This window comes from Merops nubicus, unplaced genomic scaffold, assembly GCF_000691845.1.
Source record: "Merops nubicus isolate BGI_N331 unplaced genomic scaffold, ASM69184v1 scaffold27062, whole genome shotgun sequence".
NCBI classification, from domain to species: domain Eukaryota; kingdom Metazoa; phylum Chordata; class Aves; order Coraciiformes; family Meropidae; genus Merops; species Merops nubicus.
Window position 1 is genome coordinate 10,775 of NW_008593263.1, and position 21,334 is coordinate 32,108.

Here is a 21,334-nt window from a genome sequence, read left to right on the forward strand (position 1 = left end):
AATAATTTATCCCACTCTTCATGACCCATGTCTATAGAATCAGGGTCTAGGAACAGTCCTTACTGTAAAAGGCTTTACAGTGCGGCCCCATCAAAGGTGGCCATGACTCACTGCCCAGATCTGGGGAAAATAAACAAATTAACAAAACAGGCACAATACTGCCTTTTAGAAGCAATGTTCTGTTAACATGAAGCTTTACTGAATAAAAGAAAAGAAATTAAGAATAAAGAACTATAAGATATACTGAGTGAACCCATTTATCCATGTGTCATTATGCAAGAACAAAACGAAATCTAATGAAAAAAAAAATCAAAGTATGTGAAACTGATCAAGGGACTTTTTAAACCACACTGAACAACAAAATTTACAGATACAATACATGTGTCACACTGACAAGAAAGTCACAAGAAACAGGAAAGTTTCAGGAAAAGCCAAGCACTTCCTTCAGAAGGAAAACTACCAGAATTACATTAAATGGGATTACAAAGTCAGTTCAAACAAACAGACAAGCTCCCAGTTATGTGCTCCAGCGCACTGACAGCTCTTCTGGGACATGTTTTCTTCCAGATTGCCTGTTTGGAATTCTGGCCTGACTGCCCTCGTGACAGAGCATGCCCAACGAGTCCCTGTCAGTGAAGTAACGCTGGACTATGCCACGAGTTTGTGATGCGCTGAATTTCCTTTATTCCACCCTCACATTGCAGTCTGGGTGCGCTAACTCAGGCATCCACATACAGTATTTCAAATCAGCTACTAATCCAGTTTCTTAAAAAATAAAATACTGTCTTTGTCACTCAACAACAGGCCCAGATAAAGGTCCACAGCATCCAAAACTCTAGCTCAGAAGTGCTCACAGTTGAACTTCAAATTGCATACTTACCTTGCCTTACAAGGTTGCCTTTGAGACACAAGAATCACAAAGTCTCTGGGTTTGTGGCCTGTCATGGGTGGAGATGTAACATAATATATTTTCTCATCTTCATTCACAGCCTGTAGGACCTCACAAGTCCTGCAAATACGTTTAACACACACATGCAGGCCCTGGTGTGTGCAACAGCATCTCTTACAAAAAGCATGTTACAAATACATATTCCATCCCAACATTAATCCTTAGATTTTCATGTTCAGGCAGCAAGGAAGAGAGAGGAACACAGAGTGAAAAATTCAGGTTTTCTGCAATACCTCCCCTGACACCACCTCTCTGTCCCACAAAATGTGGCTGCAAGGTGCTGGAGCAATGTCTTAAAAGCCTATTTTTCATATACTGGTAATTCCTGTTAGGAATTACATTATCTTGCAAGCCCTAATACTTGCTGAATTACCAAATATTTTCCATCTGGCACACCATGGAAAAGACAGTCAGGAATAACTTTTAAGGCTCTATTCAAAGTTGTGTTCTGCTCCATTCAGATGGGATCACCTGGGTAGGACACACTTTCACTCTCTTGGAAATACTGATCACTATCTCTGAGTTTTCACTACAAAAAAAAAAGAGGTCAGAATTTTCTTATACACTGTCAGTAACGGATTTATTTAATTTCAGCTTCTACTGCCTCAGCAATAAGCACTGCTAAACTGGTATTCTGTTTTGACCAGTCAATTAAAAACCAAGATTTTGGCTGTAGATAGGGAATATCAACAGAGTATTTCTTCAGATTTCACTTGTTACAAGCCATAAATTCAACAGTGACTGTACATTTTCAAATACCCCTAAACCTCCACTTTTGCCCTCTGATAAAAATCTTTCAGGTTAGAATGACTAAGTGAGGAAAGCTTCTCCTTCAGCAGAATACTTATACCAGATCAAATTAGTGTATCAAATGCACTTGTTTCTATTTGTTATTCTACACCATATAAGGTAAATAAAAAGAACCTCAAACAGCTTTCACAGCAATTCTGATACCTTTTGTAACACGTTATTTTTCTTTAGGTTTTCATTTTGAAGAACCCCATTGCTCTTGATTTCTCATTTTGTGCAGTGAAGCTGAGCATTGAACCCAGACAATACCAGCATGAAGGAGTTCACAGCTTTGCCTTATTTCTTGCAGAAAGCAAGCACAATATATCCACCTCAAGTTACATGCAGCTTACTGAAGTTAAACCTTTTAACATATACATGTCTGGACACAGGATTATATTACTTTTAGAAAAAGGTAACCTCTGTCCCAGCTCTCTCTTTTGACAATCCAGGGCAACTGTATTTTAAAATCAGTCAAAGGAGAAATTAATTTTTGGTTTTTTACAGTAAAAAACTCCAATCAATGCTTTGACTAATGAATCACTAATTTCAGCTGCTTACACCAATTCCTCTTAGTTAGGTGGAAAATTGTCAACATCTCAAAAGATATTTGCACAGAAAAGGTTAGTTGTCAGTTGATTCAAATAGTCTTAAAAAAAAGGTGGGTTCTCACAAGAAATGTTTGTCCCATTGTTGGCGGAATGTGAAGTCAGACAACAGGGAGAAAGCCAGATGTGACGGTATCTTCACTTGCATTTCCACTTTGAGTGACAACACATCACCCTCCTCATGAGTCCATATTTTTACCTGGAAAATAAGTAACAACAAAACAAAGAACAATTGACATAAATATTTTAACACTTAGAAATGTTACACATTTAGGACTTAGGCATTTTCTCTCACATTTTCTTTCTATGAAACCGTATCTGACAGACGGAACACAGATCAGTACTCAAGATTAGTTTTACATTATAATGCAGTAAAATGTAAAATCAAATGCACTCATGGAATAGTGACAGCAGAGTTACATCTGGCTAGGGATGGCTGAATTAGCTTGCAAGTGGAACTGAATGAGATAGAGGCCAGTATGATTTCCTGCTCACACTGGGTACATAGAGTCTCTAAATACCCTTCACACTGCAGATGCCTTGGAAAATAATGGAGATATTTCAGTGCATTTTTTTTTTTCTGCAAGGACCACCTAACTGTCATAACTTTGATAAACAACAACAGATCTACTTAGGAAGGAAGGCAGAAGCTTCTTCACAACCTTGCTATAGAAATTCTTCTCACAGAGGGCTCAGTTCACTAACTTCAAAAGTTAACGACACAACATAAGGACCTTGTGAAATTCTTTTTGTGAATGGGGCATCAGTGACTAGTGACAGGAGACTGGGATTCATAAACCTGGGTAAGTCAGAACTGGTCTGGAATTCTACCATTTTTTAACCTGCCCCTTGAGACAGGCTGAGTTACAGAAACAAAACATAAAATGTGGCAGAGCAAGGAGAACTAACGCACAATTTATTAGGAAGGAGTGGAAGAAACTTTATTAAGGTAGGCTTATGTAAAGTATCTGAAGGTGATGCTTGATTAAAGCTTTCCAGACACTTCAAACTATAGAGCAGAATCCATTGGATGTGATACTGGTGAGCGGGAGCAAGCTGGAGTGAGGCCACACTGGGTAAGACAAGCATCCCTGCAGTATATGTGAGACTTTATCAAAATAAGACAAACCAATGAAACTGATGTGCTAAATTGCTTCTCAAACCCTAGGAAGGTTTAATTCATTTTTATTTTTAAGTGATACAAAACACATAAGCTTCATCATCTCTGTTGCTTGTTTTTGCTGGATCAAAAATGAACAATCTTTCGATTAATGGAGCATTTGTGTAACAACACAGATTTTGTATGGTTTTGTATTCTCATGTTTTGAAATAGGAAAAAACCACAAATATAATCCAGCAAGCATCTTGCTGAAATAAAGTTTGGCATAAAACAAAAGGCCTAAAGAAAGCAGCTACAGGATGCATGGGTCAATATTATTCTCCTTAGAACACAGAAGAGAAATCATGTTGTCTTTGGAGTCTTCTAAACTTGAAAAATCACAAAACAAAGTAGGAGGTGCAGCTGTTAAAACATCTCTCTGCTAAATGAACACCGTCAAGTCCAGGTTATTACAATAGGCCCACAAGTCTTGTGGCTCTGTGTCAAGGAGCTCAGAGTGCCTCATTCTGCCTTCAAAAACTGCCAATCGACTTGGGGTTGTTCTAGTTCCAGGGAAAAGGGAACAAATCTTCTGCATATAGAGCAGCACATGCTGCTTTGCAAAACCAACTGACTAGCATTTTTCATCCCAAAATACAGTTGACTCTAATAGTTTTTACAGTCTCCTTTCCCAGGCAGAGCACTGATCAGCACTACTACTTGATTCCTACTATTTGTCCTGTCAGCCTCTCCCCAAGAAACCATTTAATGGACAGTGAAGTGATCTGTTTGAGTGGAGATGCTGCTGCATGTGTCCATCAGCAAGGCTAAGTCACAGTTCCGTGCCTGCACCTCTGTGAACCCTGAGCACCAGGATAAAGACATATCCCTGGTTCGATATGTGTCTGGTGGCCTGCAGTGCTTAAGGAAAGGTGATGTGATGTTTTGAGCCAGGTGCATTTTTTTTGAGGGATTTACCCCTGCACTCACATTTGCAAAGGTGACAAAAGTGAACAAGAGACAGTGGCCAGTGAACCAAATTAGCATTTGCCAGGATGGCAGGTTCATTAACTGGAGCTGGCAGAAAGCCTTCCCTGGAGCTCCATCTACACCAGCACTTAGGGACTCAAGTGCACATCTAAATTTGACTGGAGGAGTTGTGAAGGTAAAGTCTGACATTGGTTTTACTTTCATTTTCTTTGCCAAAGAGCAAATCTAATCCACCTAGTGGGTTAATTTGGGGGTAAGCATACAGTCACATATGGCAACTGTACCCTCTGCCTGCTGCTGACATTCATGCTTGTCAGCAGTCTGCCTTGTGCCTGCAAGTAGATGCTAAATAAGAAAGACGATCTCTACTTAAAGAATAAAATATAAATATATAAATTTGAAGTGGCCAACAATCATCAGTGCTTTTGCTGTCAGTGTTCACTGCATACATACTCCCAGAGGGAAAAAAAAAAGGTAGCATGCTACCCTGGATCCCTGCCTCTTCTTTAAGGAATATCTAATGACTGCCAATGACAGATAATGCAGAAATGTCCAGAATAATTGGGATGGATGGCTACTCTCCACCCACTGAGAGCATCAGTGTGATTTGCATCCTACATCCTGCCTGAGCCAGATTTTGCTGGATTTCAGGTACCTACTTTAGTTAGATGAAAGAACAGCTAGAAAAAGCTGCTCAAGTTTTTCCACCAGATAAGGCCCAAGTGGCTTAGAGGCAGATCTTACTGTCAAGACTCCTCAAAAAGGGGAGAGAATTCCAGGCTCCATTAATACTGGAAGAAACCTGGTGGCTTCATTAGAGACAGAAGTAACATCTACTCTTTTAAGATATCATCCAGAATGTAAATGGATTTGTGGTTTTTCTATGAAATGAATTCTTCACAACAATTGGTGCTGGTTCTATTACAGGTTTCCAGCATTCAGGATTAAGAAACTGAGACTGTGGCAGTCCCAGTAGATGCAGAAAGGAAGTTTCACATGGATATTAAGACAGTCTTAGTACAAGCTTGAAAATAATGCTCCATGTTTCAGCCTGATTGTTCAAGCTTAGTTTTTTTTTTCAGCCTGAGTGCTGTCTGTCATTTATTTGGAAAAACAGTGTTTATTGCAAATTAACTACTGGAAAAACCTACACAAGGGACTGGCAGATTTTCCGTCACTGGAATTCCTCATGATTTATATAAGCTCTTATTCAGGTACCTTATTGACTAGATGCAAGAATCAGTAAGGGAAGTTTCATAGACTGTGACATGCAAGGGGTCAGACTAAAAGATCTTTAACAGTCTTTTCCTGTCCCAAAGCGTCTGTGAATCCACATGACCTTAAAGCAATCTGCCAGTCACTAACCATATTTCAGACACCAAACCTTAATGGGTATCTCCTGATAGTTTGGAAAACATGCACTGCAACTAGGTTAAAAACAAGTTTTTCCAGCTAAATTATCTTGCTACTAGTTTTCTTAGCAGCATCTTCCTATCTCAAAACTGGCTTACACAAGATTCCTTAGTCGATTTTGAGCTTGTAACACTGACGATGAAGAGAGAGTTGCTTTGGTTTCAAGCTTTTGTGATTTTTTAATAGAAAAAGGGCAGAAAGAAAAATATCTGAAAGGAAAAACATGCATAGAAAAAAGAGATAAGTAGTCTTCTGAGAAGAGAGACTGAAAAATATGGTATATAAACTGCTGCCACCCGCTGACTGGCAGTGTCCATGTGGAACCATCACAAGATAATACCTGCTACTTACAAACACCTCCCATGCTGCAAACCTGGTAAATGCAGTATATTACAGACTGCCACACACATTTTGCTTATCACAGAGACATGAGAAGCCCCACAGATCATTAACAGATCTGCCTGAACAAAGACGTCCACGTTTGGTGTTTCGCTGGAATTAATTTGGCAAAGCCACAAGAAGCATGTCAGTTGTGACAAAGAAAATGCCTCACGCATGAAACAATGTTTTTCTGTTTCTACATTCACCTGTGGGTGGCTCAACAAGCACAACTCATCAGTTTTCAGCCCTAGCCACAGTAAAAGCAAACACTGCTGAGCCAATGTATTTATTTACAAACATAAAATGTTGATTTTCTCCACCCTCCTGTTACGGCAAAACATAACGCAAGTGGCTACCTAGCTACTCCACAATTACCCACTTACATCATCCAGTGTACTGGTTATTTCCCATCCTGGTTTTGCTGCTAGGTGTGTCAGTGCAGCTACATTGCTGTAACTCACATATGCCTGGAACATAAAATACATTTCTGAGAATAAAGGAGCAAAGGTTCATTTCACTAAACGTTGCAGAAATGAGACACTCTTTTTTCTATCATTACCTCTCAACTGCAAACAAATGTTTGTTTTCCCCCAAGTGTTTTCCTTCCAGAAAACACAGTCCAGTAGTTTCTGAATTAAATAGTTCCAATAGCTAGATTATGTGCTGACATGGCTGTTGGCAGAACAACCCTAATTAAGCAACAACAAAATACTACTTTTGGCTTCTCCAATTATAAAGCAGTGCGGAAAAACTGTGATCACCAGAGAGATAATATGGGTAACCTCTCAGACCACTAAATTAATGGTTTTGTCCATCTTCCTACTAAGTAATTAAAATCTACTAGGAAATTAACCTCTTCAGTGCTATCATGCTGTGGTCTATCTTGGCAATTGCTTTACACAGCAGGCTCAGAGCAGAGAAAGTAAAAATATATCCATTATTTATGCTTGACTACAGTAGATGGAGTTCTCATTTCACCACTGTATAAAGAAAATACAGCCTTAGAGTCTTTAATGGCAGGTTTTAATTTAATATTAAATAAATGTCAAGTAAAACATTTTTATCATTATGTGCATATTTATATTTATTGTTTTGCAGAAAAGAAAGATGCATCAAAGAGTGGAGATGCCACTGTTAACAGCAAATCACTTCCTGCATCATAATTCTCATTATTTTTTTAATGTAATGGAAAAAGACCCAGTAAAATTTCTGAGAGTCACTGAGACCTTAAGTGCAGTAAAAATGTAACCACAAGAATTCAATGCTAAAACAACATTTAGGGCATGTATAAACCCACCTAAATTCAGGTTCATTACTATTCATTTCATGATGCAGGCACATTCTATGGCCCAGCATGTCTAGTACAGAAACATGTACCACTCATGCAAAGCAGCTAGGAAGGAACACGTTTTCACCTCTCTTTTCCATAGAAACAAAATTTACAGTTTCACTGTTTATCTGTTGTTATTGCCATATCTCTTCACCTATCTTTAGAATTTATGAAATCAGTCTCCTCTCAGCAATTTTTAAGAAAGTGAGTGGCTGGATAAACAAACAAACAAACCAACCAACCAACCAACCAAAAAAAAAAAAAACAAAAACAACCCTCCAGACTAATTCTTCTGCAGAATTCAATAATTCATTTTTTTACAAGGTGAGGACACTGGGATATAAATCTGCAGAAGACCTTACAGCTTGGCTGCTTAAGGGACCACCTGTTAGACGTTCATCTTAAATGCATTTTTTTATGTTACGTATGAAAATGAACTCTTAAAACAGAAGCTTCTACACCCTTTTTTCAGAAGAAAAAGGTATTCCTCTTACTACACCTTTATCCGTTCCTCCATAAATATGGTAACACTTAAGTACAGAAGGTCCACTTTGAAAACTGATACAGCCTGTACAACTGTTTTACATGCTCAAAAAATGTACAAATACACCATTTTATGCAAGTAGACTACAAGACATGATCTACAGATTACCTGATTGCTTCTTTCCCAAGGATCAGATGCTTTGACTTCTTTAGCAGAGAGCATGCATTTTCTAAGTTAAAAGTTCAAAAGAAAAACAGTAGTATGAACTTTTTCTTTACACTTTCTTCTTTATATGCTAGAAACAATCACTTGCATAGGCTTAAAGTGTCTTTTAAATACTTTAGAGATATTTTGTCAATCTTCAGTTTGCAGTAACTCCTTCTTGACAAGAAAGATAGGGAAACAGAGTAAACTAGCAAGCAAAGTACTTTTGAGCTGAATGCCCTCTGATAATTTTAATGTAACTTATGCAACCTAATTTGGAAAGATAAGAAACTTACAGTTTCATTTGAGGAGACTTTGGGTACTTAACAAACAACCACATCCTTAGAAGATACATTACAAAATTAGTTTTTCATAATCAAGTTCTCCTTGTAACCCAGCCATACCTGGCTAGTCGAATCCTCCTTCGGGCAATTGCTCCATGGTACCTCCTCACACCATCCTTTACAAAAAGTAAACCAGACAGTAACACATCAGATTATTTGCGGAAACAGTCTAAACAAAGAAGACTAAAAATTATTTCTTACAAATGGACAAATGCCAGAGATGTATTACAAATAAAGAATTGTACTCTGTACATTGGCCTTCCCCTACATTAACCTGACTCAGTGGTTTACTTTTGACTTGACAGCATTTCCTTATGTTTGTAAAAACAGCCCAGTAAAAAAGTTCTATCACCCTAGCATCCTCCTAGAGCTTTTTTGTCCTAAACCAGTGGCAGCTGGGCAGTGCAGCACACACATTCTAGTCTTTCTAAATGTGCCAGCCACCAAAAAAACTGTTAATAAAATTCATCGTCACCTGACATTCAGAGCACAAAAGAAGCATGGAAGAATTCCTGTGGATCTGGGACACAGCAAGCACTGTGCAAACAGATGTGATGTGCCCAGAAAAGCAATCCACCCTGGCAGAGTAGTCGTAAGGGAAGGGAACGACCTGCCACCTCGACTACTCTGCCAGGGTGGATTGTTCTTCTGCAGCACAAAAGTGACCTAAGAGCACACACCACAGCAAACTGCATTAAAGGTCAAGAGAACTTGTCATTTTCAAGGAGATGCCACTTTGGGAAAAGCTTCTCTTTCTCTGTTTTTACGAGCTGACGTAGTTTCTGGAAGAGTTTCCACATTAGTTCATCTCAGCCTTCTTCAACTTTTTTTTGAAGACATTTCATGTCTGTTGTGTAGAACATTGCTATACCAGTCACTGAAAGCTGCCACTTTCAGTCAAATGACCACTGAAAACTTAAACTGCCTTGAACACATATGAATTTTCCTAGCTTTGTTTGCTTCACTCTGAAGGAATGGGTGTTCCTATCTTGGCACTTAGTTTGTGGATGCCTCTCTAGGCAGGTCTTTAAGGGAAGCACTTTATCTGACAGCAGCTAAGCTGCTATGGTTTCTTGGTTGTTGGGTTGGGGTTTTTTTTAGAGGAAGAGTGAGTCTTTCCCCTTGGAACTGTCTGTAATGGGCAGTACTGAACATTACTGCCTCAGATAGTACATAGGACAGCTTGATTTCTTTGTCCAGTTGCCATCCTATAAAATTTAAGTTCACTGATGTTTTACAATAATTTAATTTCTGTCAATGCCGGCTTTCTAAAAATCTCATAATTGGAGAAATAAGGTCAATGACAAGTAATATCACAGCAAACAACTCAACAACAGTATTCAAGCTGCTCTGAGTACTTCATGAACCTCTTTCAGTGAAACACATGCTGACATCTCCATGCCAAAGGAACAGAAAAGCCCACCCATGTCCTACAGGCTTCTTTATTAACTCCATTTCGCGTCTTCACTAGGGGTTTATAAAATAAACTTTATAGTCACTGACACTTAGGAGTTCCAGCAGATTCTTCTTCCTTGTCCACTGAGAGGGAATTTCTACAGAATTTCTCATGATCATGCCCCTGGACTCGGCACTAGGGAGACCTCACCTTAAGTGAGGTCTGTGTCCAGTGTTGGGCACCACAGGATAAGAAGGACATGGAGGTGTCGGGGCACGTCCAGAGAAGGGCAGTGAGGCTGGTGAGAGGGATGGAAAACATGCCTTGTGAGGAGCAGCTGAGGGAACTGGGGTTGTTCAATCTGGAGAAGAGGAGACTGAGAGGACACCTTATTGCTCTCTGTAACTACCTAAAAAGAGGTTGTAGTGAGGCTGGGGTTGGTCTCTTCGCCCACATTACTGATGAAAGGACAAGGGGAAATGGCCTCAAGTTGTGCCAGGGAAGGTTTTGATTGGATATTAGGAAGAATTTGTTCACGGAGAGAGTGGTCAGGCACTGGAACATGCTGCCCAGGGAGGTGGAGGAGTCACCATCCCTGGAGATGTTCGAAAAACAAGCAGATGTAGCACTTGAGGCTATGCTCTAGTGGTTAGTGAAATGCTGTGAGGAAGGTTGGACATGATGATCCTAGAGGTCCTTTACAACCATACAGACGCTATGATTCTATGAGGACTACACCCCATCACACCTCTCAGTGTTGGATGACTGAAGTTAACAACAACAAATCTCTCAAAGGAAAACATTTCATTTAGAGGTTTTCTCTTCTGCAAGAAGATGCAGTTCAGTGCACAGCCCTGTTTAGTCCTTGCTTCCCCAGCAAGGTTATAGTGGCTGGTTGTGTGATATGCAGTGTGCTGGAGTGGAGCACAAAATCTCACACAGGCTTTCATCCTACTCCTGAGAATGAGAGCTGACCTTTGTAGTAGGTTTGATCCTGGGGAAGGTGAGCAGCTCTCCTTTGTCATTTACAGTGTTGAAAATGAGAAATGCACTGTTGATATGCCGTGCTTGGTCCTTGATCCATTCTTCACAGTTATAAGCTTCAACACGGACACCGACCTCCACACTGAAATAAAAGTTTAAATTAATCATTGAATGACTGCAAGTGATGCAGAAGCAGCCCTGAGATACACTAAAGAGGGCTGCTGTACACTTACCTGTGTGCAGGAAGCCTGACTCAAATACCATGTGTAGCACACAAAATAAATTACTCAGGCTGGACAGACATATTTCAGAAATAAAATACAAGCTAGCACTAAGTAGCATTAATAAAATGAGCAGAAATTGAGCTAAGTGAAAAAAATAAGAACAACAGTAAACCTATTCTGAAAACAGGCACAAAAAGTGAACAGGATGATACTGATTTGACATTCAGCAGAAACATGGTATGAAAGTAACCCAAGCCCTGCTGGCGTTCTGTGGGCTCCAAATAAACCAAAGAAAACAGCCATAGAGCACCAATGCCGGGATAATATTTGTCCTGTGTGCAGCATCTGAAGAAGGAATTACTTCAGCTTCTGCCTTCTTGTGGTTTGTCTCACTACAAGCTTGCAACTTTTGAACGTGTCCTCCTGCTGGAACAGGGCTCCACGTAAGCTGAGTCACACCCCTGGCTTAGCCAGAGGGCCTGTTAGCCCAAGGTGCCATTCCTGTAAATGGGGAAGGAACCCAGCAGAGAGGTGCCATCCCCTTGCCAAAAATGAGAGGAGAGTCATTCTCTGTGAGACAAACACAGCAGCAGCCCTAAAACTGCAGAGCAGATACCACATGCACAGCAGAGAGAAACTAACCACTACCAGGCAGGATCTGTGCAAGATTGGTCAACACCCACACTGCTAAATTCCAGGAGCAGCGTTCAGTGTGCCAAAAATGTACATTTCATGTTTACAATGACCATATACTCAGATAAAGTAAAGTTTCAGCATGGGCAGTAGCCTCTTATTGCAACTGCAGCTGGCAAAGCCTCACCTCTGTGTACACCCAAACCAACGCTGGGAAGAAATAAAATAAAGCATGAATTTTGCCAGTAACCAGCAATAAATAGAACCCAGATCTGTCAACAGATACCAAGACAGGAAGATCCTGGCAGCAAGCTAGAGTATTCTGAAGAATTAAACGTGTGACCAATTCATCCCCTGAAAATCCCTGACATACAGAGTGATATATAGGGTCTGAGTTTGCAGGATTGGGATTTGGTTACAAATGATCTTTAAATTGAGGAAGAAAGTAAGGCAATAATTAAAACTTTCACTGAAAAAAAATGTTTTAAAAAGGCATATATAGACAGATAGTTATAGGTACAGACATAGATGTACTCATCAGAGCTCCAACTGAAAAATAATTCATTCAACAATGCACAACCTACTGATAGCTGAAACATGAAACACAGTTAGGCCGGTGCTGGAGAACCCAAGGCAGACAAGCAGATGAGAAGCTTTACCTATTCTGAAATGTATTGTTCACAATTGCATTGAAGACAAGGCGGTCCCCCACGACAGATGGTCCCCAGAACTTAAACATATTGACTGATTTCAGGATGGGATATGAATGACAAAGGCGGCTGAAAAAGAAGTCAGAGACAGAGACAAAAAGGTACAGTCTTGTTAAAGGACCTCCTTTGTCATATGGTGATATCACTACACTACACTAATTTATTCCATAACCCACTGAAATACAGTTAACATGTTCAGCTCCAAGAGCATATAATTCGAGCTTCAAACATAATAACACCACTTACATCATGCTGTTTCGTTTTCAATACACTTTACCAACACCAACTAATTAATTCTCGCTGCTTGATATTACCTTCTTTTGGAGCCAGATCATGAATCCCTTACCTACAGGGTAACCACTTATTTCACAGAGTTCCATTAATTTCTATATGATAGCATGGGGAGTAGGATATTGCTCAGTATGTGAAAACTCCAGATTATAAAGCCTTTAAACAATTAAAAGAAACCTGAGCAGAAAGGTTAAGCACCAGCAACAGTCTTCAAGCAAAGCAATGTCAGTCTATCCTTCTCAACACGTGTACTTTTATGCTTGTTTGTCAGATGTTTTCTGCTAGTGTTATCTGAAATAAGAATAAGGAACTACTCATATAACTGCCAAATGCACAGTTGTTTTTGTTCAGTGTTTTTTTTAATTTGATCTGGTTTATGAAATTATGTGCAGTTTGCTACTGGTGCTGAGCTGAGAATCTCATCTTTGCACATACCAAGGGATACAAACATGTTGAACTGATCGCTTACCAATTCAGAAACACAGAACCACCAGCTAAATTTTGGAAGCTCAGGGCACAATACTGTTATAAACACACAAAACTTAGTAATTCTGTTCCCTTTGTCCTAATTGCATACTCTGTCTGCTCACCCATCTGCTCAAATTTCAGACCTGATCCTGTGCTGCGTTCAATCACAAAGAGTCAGGCTCAGCTGGGTTGTCCTGCTGGATGTCTTTGAACTGCTTGTGAAATAGCCTGTAGCCACTGTGGCAGAACTTTGCTGGCTTAGTACAGAAGATTGTCCATGCCAGGTGAGCACACTTTCCATAAGTGCAGGAGCAAAGCTGCTCCTTGGACCAGACCAGATGGACAGTGGACAAGCAGGCACACACCTGATCAAACCAGCTACGCTGCTGAAGGAAAAGTTCTGCAATACTGTGTCATCTGCACTGGGGGATTCCAACAACTCCTCACTTCTCTGACCTTCATAGATGTCCCAGAAAAAAGTCTACAGTACATATACAGGTTAAATGTTTGTGGAAATGGGATCTAGTTTACATGTTCTTCATAGTGTGCAAAAATTAGGTTTCTTCAGCAGTTCTAAGTGCAGTCAAAACCCAATCTTTACTGGGATCTCAGTGCATCATATGAAAATGAAACAATGTACAATAACGGCACTTATTTTTAGGGTTTGAAAAAACATGCCCTGTCCTCATGCATGTGTCCAAAACTCCTCACTTAGAATGCGCATCTGAGAACAGAGTTTTCCTTATGCATTTTTTAACTTGGAAATACAGCTTTGTAGTGTTCCTAGCTTTTAACTCAACTGCACCCTGCAAACTAATGTACCGGTATTGTTAAATGCACACAATTATCTGCAGCTAATTAATAGACTGGTACATCTTTTTAATGGACTGATACATTCAAATGACTCTGTATTTTCATTAAGAGTAAAAAAAAACGATTTAAAATGCTAAATGGTGATCTTACTTACCATGTTGACTATAAAGACTCAGACACAATATTATTGAATAATAAGAGAGGAACAAACTAGAAATTTGGCCTAAATATTATATTTTTCCCTGGAAAACTATGCCCCGAATGCTTTCACTTCAAGTGTAAGAAGAAAGCACAGATCCTGTTCATACTAATATTAGTATTATTCAAATGGCTTCATTGGTATCTGCAAGATTTTAATTTAGTGTTTAGCCACAAAAGTGTGTGGGGGGGTAGGTAATGGAGAGGAGGGTGAGTAAGCTTTAAAATACCCTTAGAATCTCATTTGTCAAGGGTTAGCCTTTCTCTTCCATTCCTCCATCAGAGCTTGTGGTCATAGCAATTCTCAACTGGCACCTTCAAAGTTCAGGTCTAATTGGGAGTGGCCTCACAAAAGACTTGTAGTGAGAGTTGCTATTTCTCAAGAATTAACTACTAAATCTCTGTTTTCAATCAGCCTCTGTCACCTGCCATTACTCCTGAAATTTTCAACATGACAAACCATGTTTGATATTCATTGTTTCATAGAAATTTTCTTCAGTACTTGGTTTGCTGGTGGTTTCTTTCTCTTTTTAACCATAAATACAACTCTCACTAGGTAAAATTTATCAGGTGAATACTGTGGGTCATATTATGACAAAAATCTGAAACAATCCCTCGGAAGCCATTGAAATTACACACTGGGGTAAGGTCGGTGCATTCTAATGCTACAAAAGCAAGCTGTTTATCCAACCACTACAGAAGATCTGTTGTTATCAGTACAACTACTGGCTACAAATCAAAACTATATGAATAATGAATGGGGAAGTCATTTAATTATTAAAGTTAAAAAGTGAAAACATATCTAACATCCCTGCAGTGAATAAGGTCACTTGGTATGCAAGGAGAATTCAAACTGAAACTCAAGAGCTGCTCACAAAGAAGCTTTGTATAGAGTCCAAGAACAGGCAGAGAGAAAAACAATGGTTTGATTCTGGACGGGGAAGAGAAATTAAATTATTATATGTTTAGGTCATACTGACAAGCAATACTAGGTAGTGTCACAAAAATACTTTGCACTTATTACCTGAAGATATCAGAGCCCTTTAAACTGCTAAAAACATTAAAAACCATAGGATGTGGGTCTTAGAGAGGCTGAAAGGTTAAGTGACTTGCTTAAGGTTACACATTCCTTCCATACGCACACTAACAAAACAGAACCTTTCCCTTTTGATTCTTCTTCTCTGACTTATTCTTTCTTCTGGCAAAAGGATCTGCAGACTAACATTTAGAAGGCCATTCTCTTTTGGATATCAGTTGATACAGGGTCAGTATTGGTTTTATCCTGACTTAACAGCCAAGCTTGCCTTTAAAACATTGCACAAGCCACAAGGAGGCCAAGTTCCTGTTCCTATGGCCAATTTGGACTTTCTGCAGATTCTCAGGAGCATAACATAGTCACTTTTGCCTTAGGGTCTGCATGTGTAACAGAAGAAGAATTAAATCTGACTCCTGTAGTGGTGTGGCATGCTGTGCGAACTGTACCACATACATAGTTCAAAGGCCATCTGCATTCTGAGAAGGAAGAAAAGTCACAAAGGTTCAAGCCTGTATTTTTCATAAAACAAACTCCTGCGAAACCCTTAATATTAAAATCACATCCATTCAGAACCATGTGCAAAGACTATGACACAGAAAAGTACCTTGCTGAAATACTTGCCACTGTCTCCATCCAAGCCATGATCTGGCCACCAAAAGTGTTTCCATGATGGTTTGCATGTGGAGGCTGGACAAGCTCAATACTCTGTACATGAGTGATGTCAGTTGAAACTGCACCTTCCTCTTCAAAGGTATCTGAAATACAGCAGTAATGTATTAATGAATTATTTCAGCTAGTACCTCTCATAGCCAAGAAGAAAATTCTCTTGGTGCAATTTGCTTCAGACACAAAGAGAAGAAATAAAAAAATGACAGGGAAGAGCTCTGTTTTTGCAAGGGAAGCAAGAGGCCTTGTTCTTCCAGAGATGTAAGAGGTGGGGGATGGTGCACCTTGCAGTCTTATCACAGCACAGCAATTCTTCCCAGCCCTCACTATATCCTTTCAAGAAGCTGTGTCAGAGGCCACTACTGTGAAATTTGGCTAGCCGTGAATGCATGCAGCCAACAGCCTCAGCACGTGCTTGTGATTATTGATGGTTGCTTTACGTGACCTCCAACGGATGCTGTCAGAGGTGGTTATCACTTATTCAAATGCCTTTCATAGACTTTGACCACCATGTATGATGGGCACCTGTGCCAGTGTATCTAATGAAAGCCAGCATATGACATTATTTCATAACCTGTTACAAATCTCATTATTACTATAAGACAACATAGAACACACAAAAGAGAGAAATATGGATCTGAATCAGTAACCACCTTCCATTATCTAAGCATTTCCAATTCACCTCTAAATGTTTAGCCACATGTCCTTACTCTGATCTCTGCTTTTACAGTTGTATTTTGCAAGAACGTATTTAGACATGAGAATATGTCAGTCATTTTAAAAGTGCTAGAAACTACTTGACCTGAATTGTACTTTTTACTTTTGCCATCAACTAATTTTATGATTATATAAACAGGCAGACACATCTGACTGATCTGCACTTTGCACCTACTTAAGTTGTTGCATCAGATCCACTCAGAAGACAAACTTCACTTTCTGGATATGAATTATACCTATTTTGCTATCTGGTAGCCTTTACACACAATAATTTCTTCTCTCTTTCCTCTGTTGTGCTTAAGCAGATGAATCAGCACTAACAACGATAAGATCCTTGGAGGAAGTTTTCAGGCAAGGCAGTGAAAACCAAAATCATCAACCTCTGGTTTGTCTTTCATGGTATTAAGCTGTCTCCTATGAGACAGTTAACATGAAGACAAATAACGTGTTTGCTTGTAGCAAACAAGTCTCTTGAGTTCTACACAGTCTTTTTCAATTGTTAAGACTAGAATTTTTATTTACAACAGTTTTCATCTTTCCTCAGTAAAACCACATAACGTCTGTTGTTTATACATGGAGTTATGGCTCAGATTTTCCAGATAACAGCATATTTCTTACCTGTTGTAAATAATTTCTTTTGCATGGGAACACAGAAATTTTGAGTACAACTCTCTCTAAGGACAAAGATTACTATTCAGAAATAAAGACTGGCTCTTGGCTCAAGTTTTCTGATTTGGTCATGAGAAGATGAAATTTTTCTTATACCTGTTTTGAACTCCATGTAATACAGTTTCTCTTGATTCTTGGGAGTGGCCCCATGGTTTAAATGTAATTCTCAGTGTCTTCTTGCAAAGACACAACCATAAGCCTGAGTGAATTTCATCCTACCTACATTACAAGTGGTGTCATAAGACTTCTTTACTCTATTGCAAATTTCCACATAACTCTTACATCTTACACATACGACCTACAAGATCTGCTTTTCACATCTGTTTAACGCATGCTTGGCCTTCAAGTCTGCATTTTCAGATCTGGAATTTCTGAAGGACAAAGAAATGCCACTCTGTCAGAATAACTGTCTTACATACCCTCACAAAACTTGCACACACTTTTCTACACAGTACCATAACCTCAAGGAACTCTACTCAGATGCTTTATCTGCTTTTTTCCTCCCTTCTCACTGCCCATAAGTAACTTGTTCCACCTTCTATGATGACCACAGTAATCACCTTCCTTATTACTTTCCTGCATTAGATTCTGAAAGACCTCTTCATAGCCCAGTCGAATTCTTCTTCTCTCAACAGCCAAGGTATGCTCCAGTTGGTCTTCTGTAGACAGAAGCTTTACAGGATCTAATTCAATCTGTGCAAATGGAAAAAAAAAAAAAAAGGGGTTCTGAATGCTATAATGATAACACACTACACTTTGAACTTACAATGGCATCAGCATTTTCTACAACCTTTTGCTATCAGCTGTCCAAGATGACAAGTTCTATTAACACAAACAAGCACAGAGTTAAAGTTCAAGAGATTCTGCATTTTCCTTTCAGAATCACTTGTAAAAACCCACTGACAAAGTGCTTTTATCTTTTACATAGAAATATCCATGAGGGCACATACCATTTAAGACAGTTCTTTAAACCATTTAAGACAGTTCTTTAAAAAAAGAAACAAGAAAAAAGATCTTAATGTGAAGGTTTGGGTACTGAATTGTTTTATCAGAAAAATAATCCAGTCACACTGATCAGTGGTGTAGCCCATGGGAAAGTGTACCCCATAGCCCACTCCCTCTTTCATGATTAATGCCACACTCACATAACCTATTTCATCTAAGGACCTAGTTTCAATGAAGCACTGGTTTTCTGAAGTGGAGAAGAAACACATGAACATCCAGCACTTGGTGCAGCTTCAGACTATAGGTTTGTGCCCAAAATACTGCTTGTGCCCAGACATGCACTCTTCTCTTGCCAGGATCAGACCTTCTTTTCTCTTAAGTGCAATGCATCATGTATGTCAGTTCAATGACAAAGTGAACCCAAACCTGTCCTTGCTTAATAAAATTATTACATTTAGATAAATACTGCAGAGGTTCCACTGCACAGTCATTTCTGTGGTTTGTCTAAAAGTCTAGACTCAGAAACCTTAAAATAATGCACAAGCACCACAGCACAGACAAATTCAAGGTTTTGTGACCTGCAGTGGTGCTGCTAATGTTTCTCAAGCCTTTGAGTCTTCACTCAAACCTTCTTGTAGTTTCTTTGCCTCCTTTCTGGCCCTTCCTAAGAGCTTCCTAGCTTTACTCAGATGGTCCAGCTATGAGATGAGGATGGTGAGTGCACACTGTTTCTCTCTGCACAACTTCAGCAGCAGTTGTTCAGAAAAGCAGACTTGAAAAAAATGTTAATTTCTCCAAGAGTATAATCTGTGATGAAATTTGAATATGTCTCAAACTCTGTCTGGGACACTCCTGTGTTAAACCTAATCTTAGTTAATCATCATCAATTTAATCCTGAATTAACCTCCCTGGAAATTTGGACAAAAGGTAAATGGGTTGAAGCAATGGATATGCTATCAAACAACTGATAAACACTCCTCACGTTATACTATTTTAGTGCATTCAGCTTAAGCAATTCAGCCATTAGGCTTTCACAGACAAGCTGGGCTTTAGTTTTGGTAAAACTATTCCAATCTGTTTCTTCTGAAAACTGTAATATATCACTGCAGAAGAGAAAGCAGAAATTATTTGGTCTATTAATTGCTCATGGGATGGCTACTCTCTGCCAATCTGCAGTGGAGGTTAAAAAGGCAGACACACTGTCATAGCACATTGAATGAGACAGGAAAAGTCAGATAAATTATTCTAGTCACTCTTGTTCAAAAAGAAGAATGCCAAATACAAAGAGACTCTCTTAAGAGGACCTAAGAAATAGTTGGCCTTTCTCAGATGAAAACTTTGAAAGAACTGTGCCTGTTTGGCACAGCAATGTCAAGGCCAAATAGTGCTGTCACAGATTTCTAAATACCTCTGGGGAGCCACACACTGGGGAGAAAAAACAACACTGGCATGAAAACTACTTAACATAAACAGAAAATAATTAGTTTAGATTGGAAGCTAGCTTACAAATAATGCCTTCAATCAGAACAGTCATGTCTTAACAACAACCCCATAAAGGGACGTAAAGTTTAAAAAAAAAATCCACCAACAGCCTTGCAAGTTTTAAGATGTATCTAGGTCAGTTTCTGAAAAAGAGAGAGATTGTCCAGACTATCAGGGAACTCTCTTCCAGTTATTAGCCTCTGTCAATATTGCAGCCTTTACAAAGACATCAGTTTTACTTCTAGCAAATGTGCAAGAGTAGGTGGAAACAATAAATAAAGGCTATTAATTTCAGAGCAGAAATGTGATGGCAAAAAAATAAATCTCCATATAGCCTGGGCTTCACGCTGTTTTCCTACTATGATCAGAATAAAGAAGTACTAACATTTTCCTGTGTTTCAAAACCAGTAAAGCTGGGTTATTTCATGGATACTAAAGGCCCAGTAACTTCAAGCACGGAAGAAAACAGAACAAATACCTTTCCAGCACCAACTGGTTTGGCTACATATGTTGCATATGCCCCACTCACAACTTTTTCAACATTAGTCAAAAGGTCTTGTACTGTAACTTTGATGCCAACCTACAAGGAAGGAGGTAGTGGAGGAAGGAGACAAAAAAGGTATTTACATCATTGTCAGTTCAGACAAAATGGTGCAGTGTTTATCAAATTAACCATGTTCAGTCTCTTAAACCTAAAACAGGTAAAACCCCCTGCTCTCTACCACCACGTCTCTGAATACATAAGAATATGAGAATATTTGCTCAGCTCTGAGAAACCTTTTAGAACAGTGTGTATATATATTTAGCATCGCTTGAAGGGTAAGATAAAAACTAGGAAAGAGATTTAGTTTTATGAATATCTCTTTCTATTTACTTGTGTGCCTTTTGGAGTCCCCATCTGAATCTTTCTAAGGTCTGTATGAGAAAAAAAGTCTGTACCAACATGTAAAACACAGTGAAACACTTGAAGGTGAAACACTGCATTTGATCCTGTGAGACAGGCCTGACGTGCATCAAACCTTCTGAAGTTTTTCTTGCTTTTAGAAGATTTTGGGATACATTCTCTGTGAGATGCATCACTGCCATTAATATTAATGAGAATTGGACTTGGGCACACTGCAGAGAAAAGTACACAATGCAGAGAAAAGTGCCCTTAAGCTTCAATTCTGATTTTAAGTCAGGGACTGGGTGATGCATTGCATACTAGTTACAATACAGAGTAAGAACATGCATACACCTGAGACAGACATTTTTGTATCAGAAGAAGCTTCAGCAATACTTAAATTTCCTCCTACTGAGTGGATTCTTGATCTCATCCAAGGACTGTTTAGAGATCAACAGTTTTGGAGTGGATCAACACCACCTATCCCACTCTGTCCATTACTCTTGCCAAAGATGTGATGTCTTCAGTCTCTACTTTGACATCTGTTAGCTGGAATTACAATAGTCATTATGAAAGCAGAGTTTCACCAGGCAGGGATATTGTTTAGATATCTGCACAAAGTTCCTGC

The 21,334-nt window shown here is 39.2% G+C and overlaps 1 protein-coding gene across 1 annotated transcript in view; it reads right to left on the reverse strand.

The window, feature by feature from the left end:
• ACOT12 (acyl-CoA thioesterase 12) overlaps nt 1–21,334 on the reverse strand; it is a 23,843-nt gene that overhangs the window by 1,381 nt on the left and 1,128 nt on the right. The window contains exons 3-12 of the mRNA XM_008935409.1: nt 20,302–20,403; nt 17,957–18,089; nt 15,949–16,099; nt 12,488–12,607; nt 10,963–11,113; nt 8,652–8,707; nt 8,212–8,272; nt 6,613–6,696; nt 2,412–2,545; nt 881–1,009 (exon numbers count right to left, since the gene is read on the reverse strand). Of these exons, the coding sequence (XP_008933657.1) occupies nt 881–1,009; nt 2,412–2,545; nt 6,613–6,696; nt 8,212–8,272; nt 8,652–8,707; nt 10,963–11,113; nt 12,488–12,607; nt 15,949–16,099; nt 17,957–18,089; nt 20,302–20,403 (1,121 nt within the window). The remainder of the gene's footprint in view (nt 1–880; nt 1,010–2,411; nt 2,546–6,612; nt 6,697–8,211; nt 8,273–8,651; nt 8,708–10,962; nt 11,114–12,487; nt 12,608–15,948; nt 16,100–17,956; nt 18,090–20,301; nt 20,404–21,334) is intronic.